Here is a 23,860-nt window from a genome sequence, read left to right on the forward strand (position 1 = left end):
GGGAAAGATCATAATACAATGATTGCGCCAGCTGCCACGAAGACAGCACAACAGTCCCTTAGGGTCAGAAATTCCCTCTGTTTTATAATTATTTTAACCCTTTCATTGCTATAAACTGTTCATCTGCCATTCCACCCTATCTGGCATTTAGAAAGGTTCATTACAGTTACTTTTTCAACCTCATCCTAAATGATCCAAGACATCTCTCAGTATTTGGGCTGTTATAACTATTGTTATATTCCACATTTTGGTCTCTTTGTTGGGTTTTTTTTTCAAATAATCTTTTGTCAATGCCTCTCCAAAGTTAAGAGACCAATATTTGACATATTAATCCAAGTCTCATTAGATCATGTAATTAGAAATTGAGAATTTTCTGACTTGAATTTTTTGGTGATATTTAAATAGCAAGAACAAATGCCTAGGCATTACCTGCATGCATCTATCTCTCTTTCCCACTCTCTCCCTAACACTGCCCCCCGTCATGTGCTAGTTTTTTTCATGTCATTTGTAAGACATTCTTTTGTTGCACTGACACAACTTACTAGTGGGATTACAATCACTTGTTCTAAAGAAGAGCAATAATGAAATTTTGCCATAGCTTTTTCATTACCTGATCTCCTCAGCCAATATCTGACTTCGAACTGTCCTCCTAATGAGACTTAGCTAAAGAGGTCATTCAGTTAGCTGGGGAAAGACTAGTTGCAAAAGATCCTTCCCAGCCCCATGACACAGTAAACATGAGATAAAAATAAAATTATGAGACGCATATCAAGTGAAAGATGTTTGAGAATGATCTAGAGGCAATAGTAATCTGAGTCCTTTGTCTCAGATGAGCAGTGGACAGTACATCGTGCTGTCTGAAGTCCTGTGTGTGGGTGGTATTTCAGTAGACAGTTGTTAATTACTTACTCAGTCCCGATAGTCTTGTTCAAACACAAGTAACGTAGTATTACATTTCCCAGAGAATTCCACAGAGCATCAGGAAAAAAAAAAGGAAAATATCCACCATTCAGCTTTTGGAAGAAGCAACAGAAATTGCTGTTAAACTAGTCTGGAAACTGAAGTTTCAGGGAGAATATGAAGAAAATGACATTTCAGGAGATTATTGACAGTCCGAGCAAACTTGACAGTCAGGGCTTAACTACAACATCATGCAAATAAAAGGGCAAAATGGGAGAGAAAGGGCTCAGAGTCTGGAATGGGAAGAGGGAAAAATCATAGATGACTCGAAAATGTTTTCAGTAAAGCATAGGCTCTGAATTCACCACCGTGATTCCCTCACTGCACTTATTTTCCAAATTGTATACAGAAGGATTTTCCCTTCAAAAAGTGAGAAGAGACCAAGGACAAAAGCAAATATTCGGCCAAGAACAAAAGGACAGAGGACACCTGGCTTTGGAAGCTTGCTATATATACACTGCTTGTGCAAGCAATAATCTTGCTCAACACTGGAGCTAGAATTTGGTGTTCACTCCTCAGATAAAAAGCATGTTGGTCTTCTGAAGGTAAAGGCCAATACTGTTTTAGCATTGGCAGTGTTTCCCATTGCAAGTAGAAGATGGCAACTAATTCAGAACTTTCACTTGCATCTAAGAAAGATTGCTTTTATGGCCTGACCACTCGCCTTGTGATGACCAGTGAATTAAATGAGAGCTCTCAGAAGAGAGTGTCAGCACTCTTTTGGGTTTTTCTCCTTAGTACTTTTAAAGAATAAATATTACCTTTTTGAAACAACACATAACATAGTTCACCCCAGCAATAAAGTAAAATTACTTCTTTTATATAAGACATTGTGATCCCCTTAGAAGGATTGCCTATTGAAAGTCTCTGTATGTGTTTTAAGAGTCGCCTATGGTTTTCTATTTTTTTATGTCTTATGCAACATTCTGTAAAAACTTTTTGCTCTCCTGGATGCTCACCATCATTTAATTTAATTTAATTTAATTACATATAATTTAATTACATATAATTTCTATGATGTAGTGACTGCATATTGCAGCCAGAAAAGCCAAAAGGGACACGAAGAAATAAAGTGTGAACACCTGGGAGAAGTTGAGAACCATTTTGTGATTTATTTAGTGACCTCAGAAGTTCTTCAATTAGTCAGTAAGGCTGCTGGCAGTTTGGAGCAGTTTCAGAACTGTGTTTTGCCATTGAATCAGCATCGTGGTAATAGCTGAGAAGGTCTAAAAGCCATACAGTTCTATTCTTCAGGAACTTTTGTTGTTATATTTCTGTTACAATTAGGGATTAGATAGGGAATTAGATATCAGAACCCTGAGAGAATTGTGTGCAGTTGATATGCACCATACTTGAGTTGATTTTCATCAGAATTTAATTAGCTTCTAAAACTAATAGAGAAATATACCAGGTGGCTGTCAGTAGTGTGAACTTGGAAGGACCTTGAGCCAGACTCTTCCTTGAGGCCGTGGGTCACTTAAGGAGAACAACTGTCAGTGCTAGAAGCTGCCTAAGTGGCATCAAGAAAACTCACATCTTGATCCTCAAGTGTGGCTGTGCTGCAAAAGGAGTTAAACAGCCTAGCCTTTTATGGATTATACATAATGATCAATGTGTTGTGCAGATAAAGTGATGATCCTGTCAGCTTCCACCAATCTTTGGAAGTTTGAGAACAGCTAAGAAGTGCTGCAAGAGATGGACTTGATGATGGCACTGAAATTTGTAGAGCAGCAATAAAAAATGCCAGGGGGTCTAGGTATGTTTATTTCTGTTGAACAGAGTCAACCACTGCACCAAATTTATGATTTAATCTCTCACGATGTACTGAAAAAAAGCGCCTGGAAGCATAAATCTGTGTGTACAGTTGCATGTATTCCAATCTGTAGAATGGTATGAGAAGTTCTAAGGATCTAGGTGTTATCCCATACGGAACTATGAAGATGATATCTAGCAAGTCAGAAGACCCCTGTGATTGTTTCCAGTACTTCACAGAACTTGTTTTACTCACAGATCTCACAGGACCACAGCACTGGTCTCACAAAAGCATAGTGAACAACTCTGGAATTACAGTGCTGTGCCTCAAACCAAAGCCATTTGTCCATTTGTAGATATGCATTTTTACAGGCCTCTAAAGTGAACATATTTTATGTTCAGTGGCTACTGCTAAAAAATTCTGGAACACCATGTTTCATATTTAAACTTAGTTTTGTTTGAATGATACTATTCCCTTAGATAGCTTTATCCAGTAGTATTTCAGGGAAGTAGTTTTAAACATGTACAATTTTTTAAAATTGCTGCAGTGCAGCATTTCACTTTAGGAGGTTTTTGAGGTCCTTATACAAGAAAGAGTAGAAGGGAGAGACTTCATTTCACTGATTTTTTGGGTTGTATTCTTCTGCAAGTGTATGTCATACAAAACAGAGAAAACTGGGCAAAAAAAGAGAAGAGTACTAAGAGCTTCAAGCTGGAGACTGTAACATAGAAAACGTGGGAGGTGAATTGCAGACTAGACAATTGATTCCAAAATTTGACTTCAGTAATTAAAACTTTAACTCTATTCTGCTAAAATCATATGGGCAGAGAGGTAGATAGATTAACTGATTTTAACATCAGTTAGTGTCTTTGGTGATGATCTCACTTAAGCCTTTTTGTTTCATAGCCACAGAATTGCATTTTGTGCTTCAGTGGCTGCAGCTGAATTAGGAAATATTTCATAGGAAAATTTAAGGGACTAATCAGAAATAACTGCAATTTTGAAATGCCATGGGACGGAGGAGAATCTATCATGCCTGTTCAAACTCTATACAGTAAATTATATTACCAGTTTATCTGTTCAAACATGTTTAAATTTGGGGATAGATTGAGGGAAGAAGAACAAATACATTAGTTGTAAAAGTTAAGTTGTAATCCAAAGTAGATAACCAAACCTAATTACACTGCTTTTGTGATCTAATTTTGAATGACACTGCAGACTTTCCTTTTGAAGCAGCATGTGTGCCATCTTAGTTTGAGCAATTAGTGTTCTTCTGAACTGAAATTGGTGTTGTGTAATAGTTTAATACTACTATGTAGTTAGTAGGGTTTTAGTGCTTTCTTCAATACATCTTCTATTAACTCTTTCAGTTCCAAAGAAACTGAAAGACATGATGAGACTAAAGCCATGATGTAACTACAAAGGGAATCTTAATTTCCGTTTTCTTGAGAAAAAGGCTAGTAGCTATCAATTATGTTATCAATTGCTCAGTCATTACAGTAGGACATATCTGGATAGAAGTCCATTATTATATATCATATTTTCTTATGTGTAACAAGCTAACATGAAAAAAAAGGAGCTTAGTAGTATACATCACCCAGTGTAAACCTGTGTCTGTGGCACTTGTAGTGAATGCTATTTCAGTCTCTAAATGGAAACATCATTCTGAATGCAGGTTTCAGAATACAGCAGCTTTCAAAAAATGCAAATCCCAACCTATCATCCCCAGACCATAGTTGTACTTATTCAGCCATGTCTGTCAGTAAAAATTTGTGTGGTTTTATGGTTACCAGCAAAGCAGCATCAATATGACAATGGAAGAACAGGCTGGATCCTAGCACAGCTTGCTCACTAACAGGATCATTACTCAGTTTAAAAAGGCAGGGGCAAAGTTTACCCTTTATTATACCTCTATAACTCTACTGAGCGTAACAGTTTGCAAAGGGATTTCATTTGGAGCCAGAAGAATTCCTATCACAGGAATCTCCTTTCATATTTACTGTAGGATCTTTATAACTGACTACTCCAGGGAAATAACCTTGCATGATTATTAGGCTCTTAAATAAGTCAACAAGACTGTCAGAGAAAAAAAAAGGCATAAGTTTTAGAATAAAATTTCATTATTTCCAAGTTTTTTTAACTTTTCATTAAAATATACAGAATGGTGGCAATACCCATTTTCTCTCTTAAAAAAAAAAAATGTGAATTCTTCCAAGTTAATTGATCAGGTGCAGAAGTTTCAATATTGAACAGCCTTTGAAAATAGGCTTGTCCACAGAAAGCCTTATTTGTTATTATTGGTGTGAATTGACACAATCAGGTAACCAAGGGAACCGCCAAGTGACAGCTGAAACACAAAGAGTAGATTTATTTCATTACCTCACCAACAATGCCAGCTGGCCGAGGCACATGGAGACAGAGCTCCCTTAGCCTTGGCTCATCCTAGCGGCCAGTGTGGGGGAAGTGCTTGCAGCCTGCCTCGCTGTAACAGAAGGCTTCCTGCATCTCTGTGAGAGTGTATCTCTCCACAGGAATTCCACTTCTCAAAAGAGGCACAGGCTGAACAACACTAGGCATAATAAATGGAGTTTTCCCACACTGACAGTTCTAGCATTCCCAGCTGCAAGGTCACTTTGGTCTAAACTATTCCCTCCTGCTCCCCAAATTTTCCAGTTTTGACCATTTCCTCCCAAAACTATCCATTCTCAGGAGTTCTTGCTGCCATGATTTCCACAGCTGAGCCCACAACAATGGAAAAGTCCTCCTTTCTACCTTTTTCCCCCCAGTTCCCAAGGTGAGAAATGGAAAGCAAGGCTCAGGTTCTGTGTTCATTCTGTTATTCTGTTATTCTGTCATTCTAATATAACAATATCTTTACTGCTGACAGTTATAGAAACATGGAACAGAATACAGTTTCATGTAATAGCTGTGGCATTGTTTTTCTCTGCATTAATCTGTATTCCTTTGCCATATAAATAGTTCATTGATTATCTTTATTCGTTTTACAAGTGAGAGAATCTTTGCACTATGATTTCTGTATGTATGCATAGTTCTTCTGTACTCAATCTTATGGTACACTATGCAATGGAAGACCCCAAGATAATCAGATTATGAAATAAAATAACCTTCATTCTTCCCTCTGAGTATTGTTTGCATTTTGAATAACAATTAACAGAACTAGTAAGACATTATATGAGTACTCTAGGCACAAGTTGTCAGTGCTGTTAGGATAACTTCTGAATGAGACATCAACACATGGTTAAACTGTGCTTGCTAAGATCCTTTTTGAGCTCAAAGATCAGTAAGTTACGTGTATGTCAGATCTCTTGATTTTTCTTCCTTCACTTTTGAAACTATTTTTCCCTCCAAAATCACACTTCTCTGAGGCTAAATATCCTTCTCATGGTTTACCTTTTGTATACAAAGGAATCCAGCCAGTCTTTGATAAACTGACTCAATAAACATACAAGTATTAATGGATCACAAATGTATAATAAAGAGATAGCAGTGAATTATTAACTAATGTTGTTATAAACAGACAAGTTTTAGAGTCCAAATGCTTACTTTGCCCTGGTTACTGATTTTACACATACAAGTTTTATAAATCTTTTAAACAAATAATAAATACTTCACAAGAAGTTTCATCTAGTATTGTTGCCAGGAGCTAAGTTGACCTGAGTGTAATACCTGTCTCAGCACTTTCCCTAACTTCATTAGTAAATCTGCCGTCAGTTCTTGACAATGACATATACAGGTGGAGAAGTGTGGACCACCCAAACTTCAGAAGAAGTATTAGTCAAAAATTTAAAAACAGTAAACCTGTTAATGAAGACAAACTGACCAGAAATGATCCTTACTTGTGTGATAAGCGTTTGAGCCACCTGGGATAACAGGCCTGAGCAACTCTCTTCACATGGCTTTTAGCTTTAAAGCCAAAATGTTACAGCTCTGGAAAAAGTGAAGCTATGAGTTAACAGAATAAGGAAATAAATTGTGACATGTTCTTATAAACCAAAGAAATCTAATTAATCACAAACATCAGGGAATCAAGAAAGCTCAGTTGTCTTTGTTCTAGAAAAAAGGTGGGGGGGAAAGGGAAAATAGATTTTTGAAAAGAAGCAGAAACAAATATGTTGGTCAGCTACAGATATTTTTCAGAAGTGCAAATGTCAATTAAGTATTTAGAAACATCTTGAATAAGGAAAAATTTTCTGCATACAAGTAAGAGACAATAATTACTTCTCTCTACAAAAATGACAACATTCTTATAAGACTGGCTTTTATTGTTTTGTTTCTGTGGCTGTTTTTTGCAGGTGTTGCTGCTTTGGATTCCAACATTTCTGGGAAGATTGGTTTGCGAGCAGTTGTATATTATTTCTGCACAACAGTCATTGCTGTAATATTAGGTACTCTGTGATTCTGTAACTTTTTAAATCATCAGCATTGCCTAATTACAAATGTAGTACACTGTGACATTACTAATTTCTGAAGACAGGATGTGGAGATAAGATGGGGAATCATACCAGACAACCTGACATTACCTGTAGTCAGATACAAAGAGGAGCTGTCCTGCTGTCCATCGTTGGGCTGTGTTCATATCCAGTGTGAAGCCACAGGCAATTTCATCATATATTTCAGCTCAGGGAAGATTAGGAGCTGTCTGCTGAGATAAAAAATGACCGGCAACGAGAAAGCTGAATGAATGTCAAAGACCAACCTTAAATACAAAGTGAATTTCCTCAATTGCAAAACTGATAGCCTGTTCCTGATTCTCGTATTGGAAAATATATAATGTGTCACACCCGAAAGAATGACAGAAAATACTGGTTCCTTTGTCATCTTGTTTCTTTCCTTAAAGATTTTTTCCCCCTCTGTGACTGCCAGGCTTCAATCCTAGATCTCCAAAATTCTCATCTCCTGTTACAGGAAGTTTATTCCTGACAAGCAACATTGACATGTTTTGTATTTGCTTAAAGAAGCATCCTCAGCCCACCTTCTTATATAAGAAACAAAATAAAACAATCTATCTCACATGTCTTGGTAATTTCTGTGAATACATAAGGAATGTTATGTAAAGACTAATATTAGTATGTATCTAACTTTGAAATTGTTCCAACTTTGGGTGAGGTGTTAAACCAGACAATCTTCCAAGGTCCTTGCTATTCGAAGTTGTTCCATGGCATTATGACATTACTTGTTTCATAATGCAGAGCTATGCAAATACAGTAATGCTTTTATTCATTAGAAAGACTTGTTCCTGCCTGGTTGAAGGGTCATCCAAACAGCTCTTTCTCCCTTCTTTCTCCCTTCACTGAAATTTAGTAGTTTCAGTTGCTTTGGCTTTCTCTGGACTTGTATAAGGGGAAAAAAAGAGAAAAAATATTTTGAGAATTTGGAGAATAACAATAGTAAAAATTCTTAAAATGCAGCCACTAAAGTAAATGAAAAATTTTTCATTGATTTCAGTATTTACAAGGTCAAATCTAGTATTTCTTAATCTACATTTTTTTTCTTTCTTTTTCTGAAGCCTTCTCTTACATAACTATATATAACTTTAATGGAACATCCTGTGACTCTGGGGTGCACACTTGTATTCATATCTGAAAGCTAGTAACAAGAAGAGCTACATAAAGGACAAGGGAAATAGCAATTAAATATATTCACTCTGCAAAAGTTGCAGCACACTCATCTGAAGCCAGCTGAAGTAATTTACCTCTTGGTGAGCAGTAGTGATGTAGTACAATACATACAAAAACAAAGCTAAAGTGATGAAGTCTAGGGGCAAACCTGCAAGTAGCTCCTGTACTAGGGGAGCCCACACATTAAAGGACACCACTTGCAGACTTTTCTGCACATACCAGCAGAAGCAACCCAGGAAAGTGTTTGTTGAGTTGAGTTCACAAGGAGTTTGGATACACAGGATATACTGAGGAAGAATGCACCAATGCCTCTGCTTGCACGGTGAGCTCTGCTTCTCCTTCTGCAGGAATTATCCTTGTTGTGACCATTAAACCTGGAGTGACTCAAAGAGCAAGTGAGATTGACAGAATGGGCAGTACCCCAGAAGTCAATACTGTTGATGCCTTGCTGGATCTGATCAGGTGAGATTTTAATTTTTAGTTTCCATATCCCCTTTGCAGAAGTTCAAACAAACACAAATAAAGTTGTGATATGTAATACAATAAAATGCTTTCTGATACTGTTTGGATGAATAAGGGTAGTATTTCAACAAATTAGACATTTTAAAATTTACTCAAAACAATTTGTTTAAAAGAAATTCTCTTTACAGCATAGACTTCAGCTAATAAACCAGTGATGAAAAATCCATCCTTCACAGAAACTGACATGCAAGATTTGTCTATTATGAGGAAAAGATCCATAAAGGATTGGTGGATTACTGGTGGATTACTGATTGGCAGCTTCTGTGTCATCCAGCATAGACAACCAGCTGAAATTGCAGAGCTGTGGTTCCCCTCCACAAGGCAGCATGCAGAATAACAGATGCAGTATGCCAAGATTTCCAGGGGTTCCACAGTCAAGAAGTTTGCTGCATCACCAGTATCTAAGGCAACCGTATAATGTGTCTTTCCCCATTAGCATCATGGACAATGATAGATATTTTAAAGTGGTTAGAAGAAGGAAACCCCTATAAAAGTCTGCAGAAGACAGGTGCAGGTTTTCAGAACTACTGTGTATAAGGGATTTGAAAAAAAATAACACCAATAAAGGCTGCATTTCCAATAGAGGCTAGAGGCTAGGTGGTACCTTCAAAAATATTTCTGTTGATTTTTTTTTTCTTCTGGTATATTTAGTCTCTATTCTGGGTCACTATTCCTGCCCACCATTTTGTCTTTGTAGAATTTTTACATAATCTGTCATGTAAGAATCAACTGCCACATATCTAGTAGTTTGGGGGTTTGCTATAGATTATAGCTCAACTTCTTGCAAAGAAGTTGAAGACTGTAAATTAACAGTTAAAAGATCTGAAATTCTCTTTTAAAGGAATTAGAATTGCCTATATATTTATATTAAAAAATATGGATAAAAATAATAGATTTAGGATTCAACACAAGACAGTCTTGTAAAGATGAAGGAAAAACCCACACTTACACAAACTGATTTTGCTTTTGAATAGATTTTGCTTTTAAAACTTGAAAACCAAAGGTAGGAGTTTGTGAAAGATCTTTAGGGGAGATTTTAAAACTTCTGCTTTAGTATACAAATGTATTATATATATAAAATGCATTTTCTGCACTGGATTGGATATTTACCAAATACCCAATTAATGCTTTCTTTTTGCAACTGTTCAAATCTGAAATGGGCATTTGGAAAGGAGTCACACAACTACATTGCACTAAATCTCCTAATTTTTCAGTGTTTGAAAATTGTCCTTGACGCCAGAATAACACAGGAGAATTTACCATTAACCAAGATTAATTTCTGAATTCAAAACTACAATAGAGCATACCAAATATCTTATTCTTACAGCACAGCCTTTGTAAGAAGTTTTTTATTTTTCTTTTCTACCTATATTTGACATAACCCTATAAAAATGGTATGTCCTATATTTCTTATACAAGTCAAGGAGATAATGTAGCAGGGATAAAATACACTGGGTTTAGTAGCTTACCAATAGAAATGTCAAATACTAAAAAATAAGCCCAAAAGTTCAACAAGTGCAAGCAGTAAAACAGTCATTGAGACTCTTACACCCTTAATTTCTTTGAAAAAAAAATCTATTTATCTATCTATCTATCTATCTATCTATCTATCTATCTATCTGTCTCTGGTGATGCTAAATATACTTCTTTCTACTAAAAGAAACAAAATATAATCTGTTTTTAAGCCTCAAATTTTATCATTTTGTTTATAGCAAACAACTTTTCCGTAGTATGCTGTTGTATTGAAATGCTTCTATGCTTGTTAACAGGAATATGTTCCCAGAAAACCTTGTTCAGGCCTGTTTCCAACAGGTAAGTTTGAACATCCCTCTTTATTTCTGTAGTTTTCACTGTTAACCACAAATTATTTTGGTATGTCACAAAAAAGTTGTCAGGCAAGACTTATTTCTGAGAAGTTCAGGAATATCTTCATCTCTTATAGAAAGGTTAGGGTTTACGGCATCTTGGTTCCATTGCCGTTATGATAAACACTCAGCTATTAAGTCCCAAAAAGGCACTGTTTAAGAGCTGGATGCAGAAACCAAGCAGCATGTCAGACAAGATGTTTCCTTTTGGGACAACAAGAGTTAGAAGAACCATCTTAAGAGGATTAGTTGCTTTGCTCTTAAGATCCCTCTGTGTCTGATAAAGTCTGTGTAAGTTAGCCCTCGCCCTAAAGTGTCTCACATCTAATATCAACTGCCAGACCAAATCCTTTGAAGGAAAAGGATGATAACTAGTAGTCTATTTGAGACATCTTTCAGGAAAAGGGGGTGTTGCAAGATGAAACTTCTGTCTATATATTAGACTTATCAGCTAACCTTTCCCAGAAATTTATATCAGAAATTTATATGCTGCTGTGCACAACTCACTTTATAAAACTTCTTCATGTAGTTTTTGCCATCATTACTGGCCACCCCACACTAAGGGGACAGGCAGGCTCTTTTAGGAATCCTTGACAGAATGCTGGTAGCATTAAACTGTAGTTACTATTAAAGTCTTGTTTTCTTAATGGATTATGACTGGTATAGCACAGAACCTACAATCAGAATAGCACAGGATTTCTGTGAGCAGAATCAGTGTAGAACAGTTTTATAGTACCACCGTTTAACTTGTTTTCTAATCACCTGGAGCCACTGCATATTTGGTCAAATCTTAATACTTAATTTGCTGTATCAATATAACCGCCATAATCTAGGTTTGAAAAACATATAAAAGAATGCAGGTTGGTCACTCAGAGGAAGCAGACAATGATGGAGGCATCCCTGACCACCAGGTCTCACTGTCCTGCAGCAGTTTTTGTCCAAGTTACTCACTAGGACTTAGACCTGCTTGGTTTTATGGACAGTGTACCTGCTGCTGTTACATTTGCCTGTTCTGTGACTGCATCATCAACATCGCTTGTCTGGCTGGGTGCCTGGAACATTTAAGACAAATAAGGAGAGGAGTAGTCAGCCTAGTGCCAGGAATCTGGAGGCTAGTAGGGAGCGGAAGAGTAAGTCTGTTTGGTTTGTCTGCTTGGTGCACAGGACCTTGAAGACCTGGCAACAAAAGGAAAGGGAAATATGTAACCCATTTGACCACTAAGAATGTCTGTTTGCCTAGCATAGTGGCATTAGTTATGCTGACTACATCACCAAGGGCCTCTCCTGGCATGGCTGTCAGCAATTCTCTCCAGACTGTTTATTCCAGCAAAAAATTCTTGCCATTGTCAGGAGCTCTAGCTCATGCCCCACAAGACTGCAGCACATCCATGGGGTATCCAAGATCCCGGGGAGCAGCATTCATAGGATATTATTTGTGAACCTCTTGTTTGATCTACAGCTTCTGAAGAACAGAGCCCTGATGGCTCACATGAATTGGAAAGTAAAGTCTTTGTCTATGTTTGCTACCTTCAGCTTCAATTGGTTAATTTTTCTCATATTTTTACTGAGCCTTTGTTTATTCATCAGTTTTCTCATTTTTCTAAATAAGTTCTTCTGGATTTTTTTCTTTAAAAACTTTTCCAGTATAAAACCAAACGTGAAAAAGTTAAAACTACAACTGCTGTGGATAAAAATAGCTCCATATTTCGAGAGGAACCCACTACAACGGCTACAACAGCAAAGGCTTCAGAGGTACGACCTTTTATCCTTTCATTCCTTCATAATATATGAAGAAAGAACATAGACTAAATTTGGTTTATTTCATGTGGTTAGTGATGAAGAAATGATTGGAAATAGCACATAGATGGATTTTAGCAAGAGCACTGAAGTTAATTAGTAAATGCTTAGAGGTCCTTCCAGTAGGATTAAGAACATTAGAGGATCCCATGAGTAATTGACCAGTCCAAAGAAAACAGATGAAGATTGATTATTTTATCTGCTTATGAATTGTAAATTTTCTGAGAAATTCAACACTCACCATGGAAAGACTAGATGTACATCACCTTGAGATATTTGAGTAGCAATAACTGTAATTGTAAGCACTAAAAAAGAAAATTAGTTGAAAATTCATAATAAATATTTTTAATGGAAAACAAAACAATATAAAGTATTTGTTAATTAATAGTTTTTACTCTGAAAAAGAATGTACAGAAAAAAAGTGAAGAGATTTAAGAAGCCTTTCATTAGAGGTGTAGAAAGCTTTTGGGTGTTAATGGTGTATAAAGTCTAGACTTACTCTGGAGGAGAGGGAGAAAGGAATTCAATAGAATGTGACCGCAGAACTATAAACAATACCAAATCAATATACATTTTATTATACTCCTTCCAAATTTCATCTCAAAGTAATAATAGCATGGGAAGATGGGCTATATGAAGAGACATTAATTAAATCCTGAACCAGAATGTAGTGAAGAATTGCACCCTTTTGTTGATATGTTCAGGCTGCACAGAAGAATGTATGAATACCTCTTTAGTAGGATTTTTATGTAATGTGCACACAATTGTCCTATAAATTATGCAATTACACTGATATCCCAGTTGTTAGGCAGTGGTGAATTTATCTTAGATCCAGATACAAGCACTTGAGTTGCTCAGAAAATAACGCAAGGATTCTACATCTGTGTTTTGCTTTCCAGTGGGGAGTAATTCTTGAGTGTAGAGGAGTAGATCTTGAAAGCATGACTGTGGATACTTAGACCTTGCCATACTCATGTCAGAAGTCTATAGAAAGGACAACACAAATTAAGGGGTGCTTTACTGCCTGCTGAGGTTTGGTCAGATCCATGCGTGGCTTTAAAATACAAAATATTCAAGTTCAGTTTAGCGTATTCCTGAACTTGCCCACTTGGCAATTTCAGAAAGGCAGTAGAGTGGCTGGGAAAGACCTTCACGTCTTTCAAAAAAATCTAAATGTGTTTTCATTTTAGAACTCTTTGAAGTAAATTCACTATTTTCAGATAGTATTTTTTTCTCTTGATTCCAATTTATAGAACAAAACCCAAGAATATAAAATTGTGGGGATGTATTCCAACGGCATCAATGCACTGGGGTTGATTGTCTTTTGCCTTGTTTTTGGAGTGGTTATTGGGAAAATGGGAGAGAAAGGACAAGTGCTGATGGATTTCTTCAATGCGCTGAATGAAGCTACAATGAGAATAGTTCAGATAATTATGTGGTAAGTTCAAGGATATACTAGCATTTTCCAATAACTTCTTTAAGTGATTTTGTCACTGAAGAATTAAGAGCAGACTCAGACCTCATGTTTGCTTTTGCATAGTGCTTTACAGAAAGCAGATTTCAAAGAAAGATTGGTAAAAATTTTCCTTTCTACAGAATTTGATCCTTTTGAGGGAACTGGAAACAGGGCTTCCTAATATATACTAAAGGAGCAGTCCTATTGGTTCCCAAGAAACTTGAGCTTTTTAGACATTCTTGCTAGATGTTTATAAAAAACTAGTGCACTAGTCATTTGAGGCCTCTTTTGAGGATAACCATTACCACTCATATGCCCTTCTGAGTCTTGAACATTACTCTCTGAAAGACATTATGTTCACAGGATGTCTGTATTGGATTTAAGTTCCTTTAGAAATCTGAATTAATATGCAGGCCACAGCACAGAGAAAAATTCAAAATGGTATGCAAAATACAACTTAGTATCATTTATCTCCTACTAATAGGTTTTGTGAGACTACATTCTCATCATGTTCTCAGACAAGAAAAACAAATTTAAAATGCAGAAACTTGTGTGATAGTGTTTGGTTGGACTTCACAGCTATTAATACAATTTTGTATGTGCAAATCACAATTACAGGATCAGGACTATAAATACACACAATTCCTTCCAGAGTTTGATCATACATGCAGAGTGCCTTGTGCCACTTACTGTAATACTCTGCTCATGTGCACATTTCATACCAGTAGCATGTCAGATCTGACCCTTCCATGGGTTTTTCTTACATCCCAGCATACTGAGATGTATGTAAAACAGCAAACCTGTCCAGGGTTTGCACAATTCTTGCTTTCTTAAGGAAAGGTAAATTAATTTCTGCAACTGGTCCTGTGCTAAGCAGCTAGTTTAATCCCAAGTTAAGTTAAAGCCCTGTGAGATGGGTTGCCTCACTCTGCAGAAAATTACCAACAATGAGACTACAGACTTAGCATGTGCCGTACAGGCATTTTCTTATAAATTGATTATCCATTTTCTTGCGTGTGCCAGAAGCTGTGGCTGCAGGCTCCCTGAGTTTCTACAGATGTGGGAGCTGTTGTTTGAAACAAGACAGAGTTTTCTGCTGAAAGTATGAGGAATTAATACTGTTTTCATCAAGTTCAGTGCTTAGAGGAACTAGGTATACCTGCTTTCTACAGGGGTAAAATACAATTTTGTTTATGAGATAGCACACATACATTTTATAAATTTATAATTTCTATTTTAAAATGGATACATTTGATATATTCACAAATTTATAGATTAAATTGTACTGCTCAAGGCTCTGGAGTAATAATTTGTCTCTGTGACAGCCTGCTCTCTGGAACCAAAAAAAATTTGCAGCAGAGTTGGTGCTAACGTAATCCCTGATATTTCCCTTGAATTTTCTGTAGGCAATAGCCTGTGCAGCTGTTCAGATCCATGAGCCATGGCCTTGTGCAGGTTTATTCTGTGCAGGTGACACAGATACAACCCCCAGTGCTGCAGGGCAGCTCCTATAACTACAGGAGACCTTTCCCATTTGTGTGTGATTGCAGACTAGACAGACGCTGGTCTCAACCCTGCAAACTTCCACCGCCAGGGAGCCTGTGGCTATACACAAACGTTTGCTGTAACAGGGTATATGCCCATACCCCTTCCCAACTTCTGTGTATTCTGTGTATTCTGTGACACCAAGTTATACAATACTAGCTAGACTATGTGTAGAGTTACATTTACTTTTATTTTCCAGTCTTTTTTCATCACCTCTGTTGTAGCCTTGCTGCAAATGGATAAACTCCAATGTATAACATAATTTAAGAAAAAAAAAATCTTTTCTTGTGAAATAGGATATCAAAACATATTTTTTATCTCTTTAAAAAAATTACTCTGAGAGAGAAGTTATTTCATGGTGAGCATGCAGTATTTCTGAGAATGCATTTTTGATAGCTTTATTTTTCCTTTCTAGGTATATGCCAATTGGTATCGTGTTTTTAATTGCTGGGAAGATAATAGAAGTTGAGGACTGGGAAATCTTTCGTAAATTGGGTCTTTACATGGCTACAGTAATAAGTGGGTATGTCATTTCTTAAAGATGTATGCAATTTTGGAGCTCAGTTGACTACCACTCAATTATCCACCACATCCAGTCTTCTAGGTCAGAGACAAAAATTCTCATCAGTAAAAATTATGTGAGGATATGTGAGGATGGTTTGAATCCACATTTTGCTTGATGCATGTTCTGTTTTAAAAAGTCACTGCCTTGCATTCTAAAAAAAACCAAAACCCAAAAGCAAATTCTGTTGTATTCAGTGTTTCATCTTCACAGCTTGTGCTGAAGAAAATATTGTTATATTAAAGGTGAGGTTATGAATTATGTCTTATTGCTAGCCTATCAAACTTCAGTAAATATGTGGATTATGTTGGGAACCTCCATGGAATTTTTGGGCCCAAGGTGTTGCAGCACAGACCAAACTCCCTCCTGAGTACAGATGCATAGTAAGAGCAGTGCACAATAAAGGATGCCAAAGAGACTGATCCCTTCCCTCCCCAGTACTGAGCAGACAGCTGACATCAAGAGAAGCCCTGGGGATTGCACTGTTTGCTAATTCCTCCTCCAAGCTTAGGGTAGATGGTGAGGCTGCAAAAAGAGAAGTTGCAATCTGAATAACATAGCCAAGCATCAGAACTTTTTTTCTATTCTTTTTTCTTAGCAGTTGTCTATGTAGAACAGTCTGGGTGGAGGAGGTTACACCTGCACAATGTGGAGCCTTTCAGCAGTGGAACTTTAGAATAACTTAAGTGCTCCAAATGATAGGTTATAATACCAGGTTATTGTATATCTCTGAAGACTATCCTACAAAGGACTCTTTTGTCAGATAAATGGATATTACAGTCCCAATAAGATAAATGCGCCTAAATTTCTGTTTCCAATTCAGTGAAGCACAGCCTTCTAGGCAGTCTTGGTCCATTACCTTTGCACTTACTCCTATAATTCCTTCAGTATACTAAGGACTTATATATGTTTTGTCTAGAGGCTAAGTCCAAAATTGTTCAAGAGTTTCTTTCCCCACACTTTATGCATTTGCATGCTATTCTTAAAATGTCATTCACACACTTTCTGACAGCCAAGCAAAGAGAATGGTAATATATTAGTCTTAAATGCAAACTACTTTATAAATAGTCAAGAAGGATCTCTGGGGTTTTCAGATTAATCTGTGCTAGATAAGCACATTTATTTCAAGGTTGTTGTTTTATTCATAAGCCAGTATATTTGGACTAGCTGTTTGAAAATCAGAGATAAAATTTCTTTCTAAATAAGATTTACTGCTCCAGAAATAGCATTGATTCATGACTTCTTCAAAATGTTACAGAGATGAGTACAAGTTATGTTTCTCTAATGCATTATGCAGTTTTTTGTGAGTGTTTCTATGTACTTGGAAAATAAGTCAGATTTTTACAGGTTTCAAAAGCTGATCTTTACCAAGAGATGGTAAATCAAGACTCTAAAATTTTCTATACAAATTATAAATGACACCCCAACCACAAGCTAGATAGAAATCATTGACAGAATGACAGTGTATTACTTCTTCAGGTTTTCTGTGTCATTAACTCCAGTTAATTCAGAGGAGGAATATGTTGAATGAATTACTACTGCCTTTTGACTTCAGTTTTACATCAGATAGCAAGTTTTAGTTTTAGATGTGATAGCAAGTTTTATGAGTATTTACCTATCAGTTACTGGTTACAGGTTACTATTTGTACTGTGACAAGGCAAGACTTCCTTAAGATGTGTGTGAAGACACAGTGCCTTCTCCAAAGCACTTTTATTGGAAAGTAACCTGCCACTGCATAGCCTCCTGTTTAGCTGGTAACGATTTGTTTGACAGGCGCAACAATTTTAAGTAGATCTCCAGGTGCCATCAAAAACATTAGTGAGCACATTTGCATCCTTGGAGAGAAATTCTCTGTTCCTCCAAATATGACTATTTTCCCAGACGGGTGCTCTGGTAGATCTCTGCAGCATTTCTGCCTCTTGCAGAGCAGCCTCCATGAGTGCTGCTCAAGGCATTGTTTTGCGTATTCTCTGCAAAACTGACCATCGGGGAGAGCATGTAATAATCAGATCACAGGAGCAGATATGGACACACACACACAAGGCTATAGGCTGCAAGGAAAAGGTGCTTGTTCTACATTTTTCAGCCTGCAAGAATACCCCTTTTTCTTACTTCTCAAGAATAAGGAGAAATGTTGCTCTTTGTTTGGGTCTCTTAAAAACTGCTGTTCCCACCATCATTTTGGTTTTCATTCTTATGTGTTTGACCCTGTCTGCAGTGTGTTCTGTTCACTGGTGTCTAATGTAACTGCTTATCATCCCCTCTTTAAGCTTGAACCTGAAAATAACAGGTTATCTTAAATGTTTCTTGTACTCCTTTTAAAGATATTTGTTCTGCTTTCTTTCCTTTAACTTTCCTAACCAGCTCACCTTCTCCTCAAGTTAATTATTCATGATCTTGCATAGCCTCAGCCCTACCAGGACTCATCCACCATCGTCTGCAGCTCATCTCAGTCTGTCTCATTCAGGTCACCATGAGGGAACAGACTTCCCCCCCATGTCTTTGGTGCAATTTCCCACTAAGTATCTCAAGTCTCTCACAATTAATGGTTACAGAGTCAGGATGAGGACATATTAGAAGTTACAGCAGAGGAAAGTCAAAGTGGAGACATAATTTAAGTGCCAGAGGGAACTCAGGCTGAAGTGGAGGGGGCGGAAGGAAAAAAAGAAAGAAAGAAAAAAAAAAGCTGCAGCAATTCCTTGCCTCTCCTTGCCCGTGCCTTTTTCTCTTCTGAATGCAGCAAGGAAGCTACATCCCTGTAAGAGATATTCCTGCATGAAATGGCAGCTTGGGATTCTGAGGGACATGATTCTTCCTAACTTAAAAATGAATGTTATTATAATTTCTATTTTCAATTGCTGATTATGATTTTGGTATAAAAAATTCTGCTGCTTGCTGATAATTGCATTTTATGAACAAAAACAAATATTACTTAAAATTTGTTTCAGGAAAACCAATAGTAGCAAAGCAGATAAATAAAAATATTTTGAATAATGTTATGTTCATGCTGCTACTAAAAAGATGCAAATCTAAATTTTTCAAATAACTAAGTCAGTATCCTTTTAGACTTAGACATACTTGAAATGCTTAGTCTCATTAACATTTTATTAAGACAGCAAACAGCACCCATAGCACTTTATTTTTTTCCTATATTCAGTTTGTTCTCAAGCATGTCACAAAACTAGCAATTTATACAATGATGCCTTGTGGTGGTGCATGTATAAATTGCTAGATTTCTTTCTAGAGTTATTTACAAAATTTTATCATGACATATTGCACGTTGTTATTTACATTCCACTAAATATGTCATATGATTCTACAATTCTATGAAATGTTCCCATACAGAATGAAAATTTCAATGCCTGTTCCTTTTAAAAAGATAATTTTTCATGGAAATAAATATGTAGGCTTTGTGGATGATTTTTGATGCCATTGTGGATTTCTGTACTGTGACTACTGGTCTCTTAATTGTCAGGTTTTGGTAGAACAAATGGTACCATTATTTATTGATATCTTTATCAACTGCTCTGAAACCATAAAGCATTATTACAACACAGGAATGTGCACATGAACATTTTGAGGACAGAGTAAAAATTCCAAGGTCATAGGTGACAACAGTTTTTGGGTTTATGTTTCCAGGCTATGTGATAATTTCTTTTCATGAAAGGCGGATGTGCTGGAATTGCAACCTTTGAACATAGGGAACATTCACAGACCTTTCAAATATATTTCATTTCAAACGTACTTACAGCAGTCAGTTTACCTTTTATCTTAACGTCCACAAGTTCTGCATTCCTGTGCATTCAGGATTACTGCACAGTGTTCAAAATTAACGCATATGTTGAAGGATGATTTCATCCCTGAGACCTATACAAATGCCCAGGCAAATACATCTGAGCTGTTAAAGTCAAGAGAGCGAGTTGATCTTCTATGAGTCAACCCACCTAATTTTAAAAATTAATAGTTTCAAAACATAGTATTTCAGCATCTTACAACATTAAAAATGCTTAGACTACATATATCTCATTTAAACAGTCTCAAATACCTCACCACATTTTAATTGTAGACCTGAGCTTAGACAGTTTTGCCCAGAGCAGATGTGGATTTTTCTAAAGGTCCATATTTGAAGATTCTGCAGAAAAATGTGCATTTCAGCTGTCCCTGACTGGAAAGCATATTTACCTTTATTTCTAAAACATGTTCTGTAATAAGGGCAGACAAACTGAGAATAATAATTTGACTTGATTTTCTGATTTGTCTCTGGTTTGCATTGTAAGGATTTGGGAGAAAAGAGAAATGTTTTAGTGTTATTTCAAATCACCCTCTGCATATCACTTTAAATATTACGTATTAGTTTAGGCTTCTAATTTTTATCAGTTTAAAAATTTTTCAAGTCAATTCTTGCTCAGCTTAGGAAAGACAATTCATATAGGGTGTCTCTCTCTCCTTTCCAAAAGGAAGTGTAGAACAGCATTAGTCTGCTTTTTATTAATGTGGCATTCTCTCTAAATTTTGCACCTAAATTTTAGGTGTCCCTAAAGTCACCTTTAGTGTTTCATGATTATATTTGAGGACAGAGCTAGGTACCTATTATCAACATCTTAGTAAAGAAAGACAATGAGATGGATCTATTTGTTTAACTAGTTGATTTTATTTTGCAGGCTTGCAATCCATTCCAGTATAGTTCTGCCGCTTATCTACTTAATAATAGTGAGGAAAAATCCTTTTCGGTTTGCCATGGGGATGGCTCAGGCACTTCTTACAGCCCTTATGATCTCTTCCAGGTAAACAAAAACAATATATTTTCTGTAATGTTCCTAGTAGTGTTGCATGGTCTGTTCTCTGCTTTTATTGCTACTTTTTTAAAAGCCCTGGTATCAGGTGGACAGTTCTGAGTCCCCTGGAGGCTGAAATAGTGTTATCATCATTATTTCTATCATAACCAAAGGACACTACAGAGTGCGTTAGCCTTACACCAAATGAGAGTCTGCCTCTCCCTGGAGGAGGCAGTTCTTTGCCATTCAGTTCATTAGCCACAGACTTGACAGCATTTAAACTGTTGAACATTTTTTGTGACTACGTATACCATGGCAATTTACCATGTAATTTTGAGAACTAACACTTAGCTACTTCTTCCAATATTTAGAAGGTATAACAGAAGTTGCTTTGCTTTTTCATGGTGCAGCCTTCCTTCCTGCCTTAGATCTCCTTTTGAGTCATAGAGCAGATCATGCTCTGAGCAAAAGGAAACATAATAGAAATGGTGTGTTGTTGCTTTCACTTATTTTATGTGTTTCATTATGTGCCAGTTCAGCAACTTTGCCTGTCACCTTCCGCTGTGCAGAAGAAAAAAACTTGATTGACAAAAGAATCACAAGGTTTGTTCTTCCAGTTGGAGCTACCATCAACATGGATGGCACTGCTCTTTATGAAGCAGTAGCAGCCATATTTATTGCACAGCTGAATGACTTAGAACTGGATATTGGCCAAATCGTTACCATTAGGTAAGACTAAAGCTATCACATGCATTTTGTGGGAAGTGAGCTTTTTTGTGAATGGTACATTTGGATACCCCATGGGAAAGTTTAAACTATTATTCACAGCTTAAGAAATAACAAATATTCTCATTTCTTGATCCAAGGCCTAGCCAGTGCAACCTGATGGGGGGGTAGGATGGATCAGGATATACAACACTGTTATGAAAATTGACATTATTCTTCCCTGCAAACACTTGCAAACCTAATTCAGCTTCTACCTTTGATCCATCCAGTTTGCTTGCTAGACATGTGTTGCCTGTTATTCTGCAGTGTAACCATAAGAGTACATCAGAACATAGCTTGTCCTATAAGCTTGATACCTGACTTTGAGTAAATACTATTCAAGAGGAAATCTGAAACATTTAGGCTTCTTTCTTGCAGTGGAATTAAGCTATTTGTGTCAGAAAACAGAGTAACATGAATGCCTTTTCTGGATTTTATTTGGGATTTAGTGTCACAGCTACAGCAGCCAGCATCGGGGCTGCAGGTGTGCCCCAAGCTGGACTTGTTACCATGGTGATTGTGCTGAGTGCCATTGGCCTGCCTGCCGAGGATGTTACTCTGATCATTGCAGTTGACTGGCTTCTGTAAGTTTAAGGCGCCTCATATTTAATTTCTTTCTTTTTCCCGATCTTTTTTTTTAATGTTTGCATAAGTTGCCTAGAAATGTGTGAGTCTGAGAAAGAAAGCAATAAAATCATTTAGTTGCAGAAAATGGACAAAGATTACTCTTATGGCCAGGCTTGTTCAGAGTTGAATGCAGTAATGGCTTTGATTGTGAGATAAGTCCTGCATGGGATGGCAGTGAATAACCTCACATTCAGAGATGCTTCCTGCCTTAAAGTAGTGGTCACATCACTAATAAATCATAAGCATCATCCTCAAAACAGACAAATTTGATAGTACCAAGAAATGTCTCTAGAGTGTCAGAGATGCCACCACATTATGCTAAACATACATCATTCATAAAAATGAAATGTAGCCACAAGCTGCAAAGCACATGATATCCATAAACTGGCAGCGGAGCACAGGATGAACAAAGCAAAACTGGCCCTGGATTCCACATGCACACATATAGCAGGTTGTACACAGATCTGTGCTGCCACCACTACTTTGCTAGGACTGTTCTTCACTGAGAGCACTCAGGGCCCAGCCCTCAATCAACAAGCACACATCTAAATTTGGAAAGTGATTCTTATGCCGAATCCAAACCATATAAACCAGAACACTTCAAAACCCTCTCAGTCACATTCATCTGCTCTTTCTGGAGAGAAGCCTTTTCACCAGAAATCTTTTCTGTTCAAGTTACACCAGTGTGTATCCCTGCCAATTTTGCAAAAGCCCAAAGAATCACAGAGTGTATTCTGGAGGTTAGAAGGCTATCAATACTCAGTTTTGTCCCATGATATAGAGAATTCACAAGTTAACAAGTATAACTTCAGGTTTTTTGCCTGCTAAACTGTGGGAGCTTTGGTGGTCAGCCCAAGGTCTTTTTCACCTGCAGTTTGCATGAATGACATTTCACTGGTATCAATCCAGAGATCTTAATAATTTCATAGTATTTGCATGTCTTCTTCAGGTTTATTTACATTCAAGATAAATGCCTTGCCATTCCTCCTGTGGCCTTTCCAGTCATTTTATTGAAGGATTTCTGGTGGCAACCTATGTATTTCACAGATATATTTAATTTCTTTCTTATGTAACTCAATTTTGCAAATAAAGAGAAATGCCAGTCTCCAGAAAATCAGGGCTATTGTATGGATCCAAGAATCAATTCAATTTATGTATAAGCATAACTTTTCCAAAGGAACCAGTTCTATCCACAAGTAATTTTCCTAGTCAGCTGTCTGCAACAGGGTCTAATAGTTTTGTTTGCTGTGCTCCACAGTAATTTTGTTTTCTCCAGCTCTCTTCTATTCCTAGTGGGCATTTAATGTTCTTAAAGATAGTGCAGATCAGTTCAAACCACTGGCTCAGAGCAGGTATCTAAAGAGTCTAAGAACACCCAAATGTATAATAGTTCCTTTATCCAAAGTATTTGTCCAGCCTCCTGCAAATTGCAGAACAGAGAGCTCCTGAGTTAGAAGTGATTTTTGTCTTCTTCTATGAATGCCTCATTGCTTTGGGACCCATGTTTCCACAAGTCCTAGGAGATGAATTCCACATCCCAATGATGCAGAGATATAATTGAATTTTGTTTGTTTTCATCTACACCCTAATAAT

General features: G+C 36.9%; 1 protein-coding gene across 1 annotated transcript in view; it reads left to right on the forward strand.

Moving 5' to 3' along the window:
• SLC1A1 (solute carrier family 1 member 1) overlaps positions 1–23,860 on the forward strand; it is a 42,528-nt gene that overhangs the window by 15,301 nt on the left and 3,367 nt on the right. Inside the window, exons 4-12 of the mRNA XM_005425586.3 lie at positions 7,027–7,119; positions 8,700–8,814; positions 10,644–10,686; positions 12,384–12,491; positions 13,790–13,974; positions 15,953–16,060; positions 20,762–20,884; positions 21,410–21,604; positions 22,090–22,224. Coding sequence (XP_005425643.2) covers positions 7,027–7,119; positions 8,700–8,814; positions 10,644–10,686; positions 12,384–12,491; positions 13,790–13,974; positions 15,953–16,060; positions 20,762–20,884; positions 21,410–21,604; positions 22,090–22,224 — 1,105 coding nt within the window. The remainder of the gene's footprint in view (positions 1–7,026; positions 7,120–8,699; positions 8,815–10,643; positions 10,687–12,383; positions 12,492–13,789; positions 13,975–15,952; positions 16,061–20,761; positions 20,885–21,409; positions 21,605–22,089; positions 22,225–23,860) is intronic.

The sequence above is a fragment of the Geospiza fortis genome, unplaced genomic scaffold (genome assembly GCF_000277835.1).
Source record: "Geospiza fortis unplaced genomic scaffold, GeoFor_1.0 scaffold491, whole genome shotgun sequence".
Classification (NCBI taxonomy): Eukaryota; Metazoa; Chordata; class Aves; order Passeriformes; family Thraupidae; genus Geospiza; species Geospiza fortis.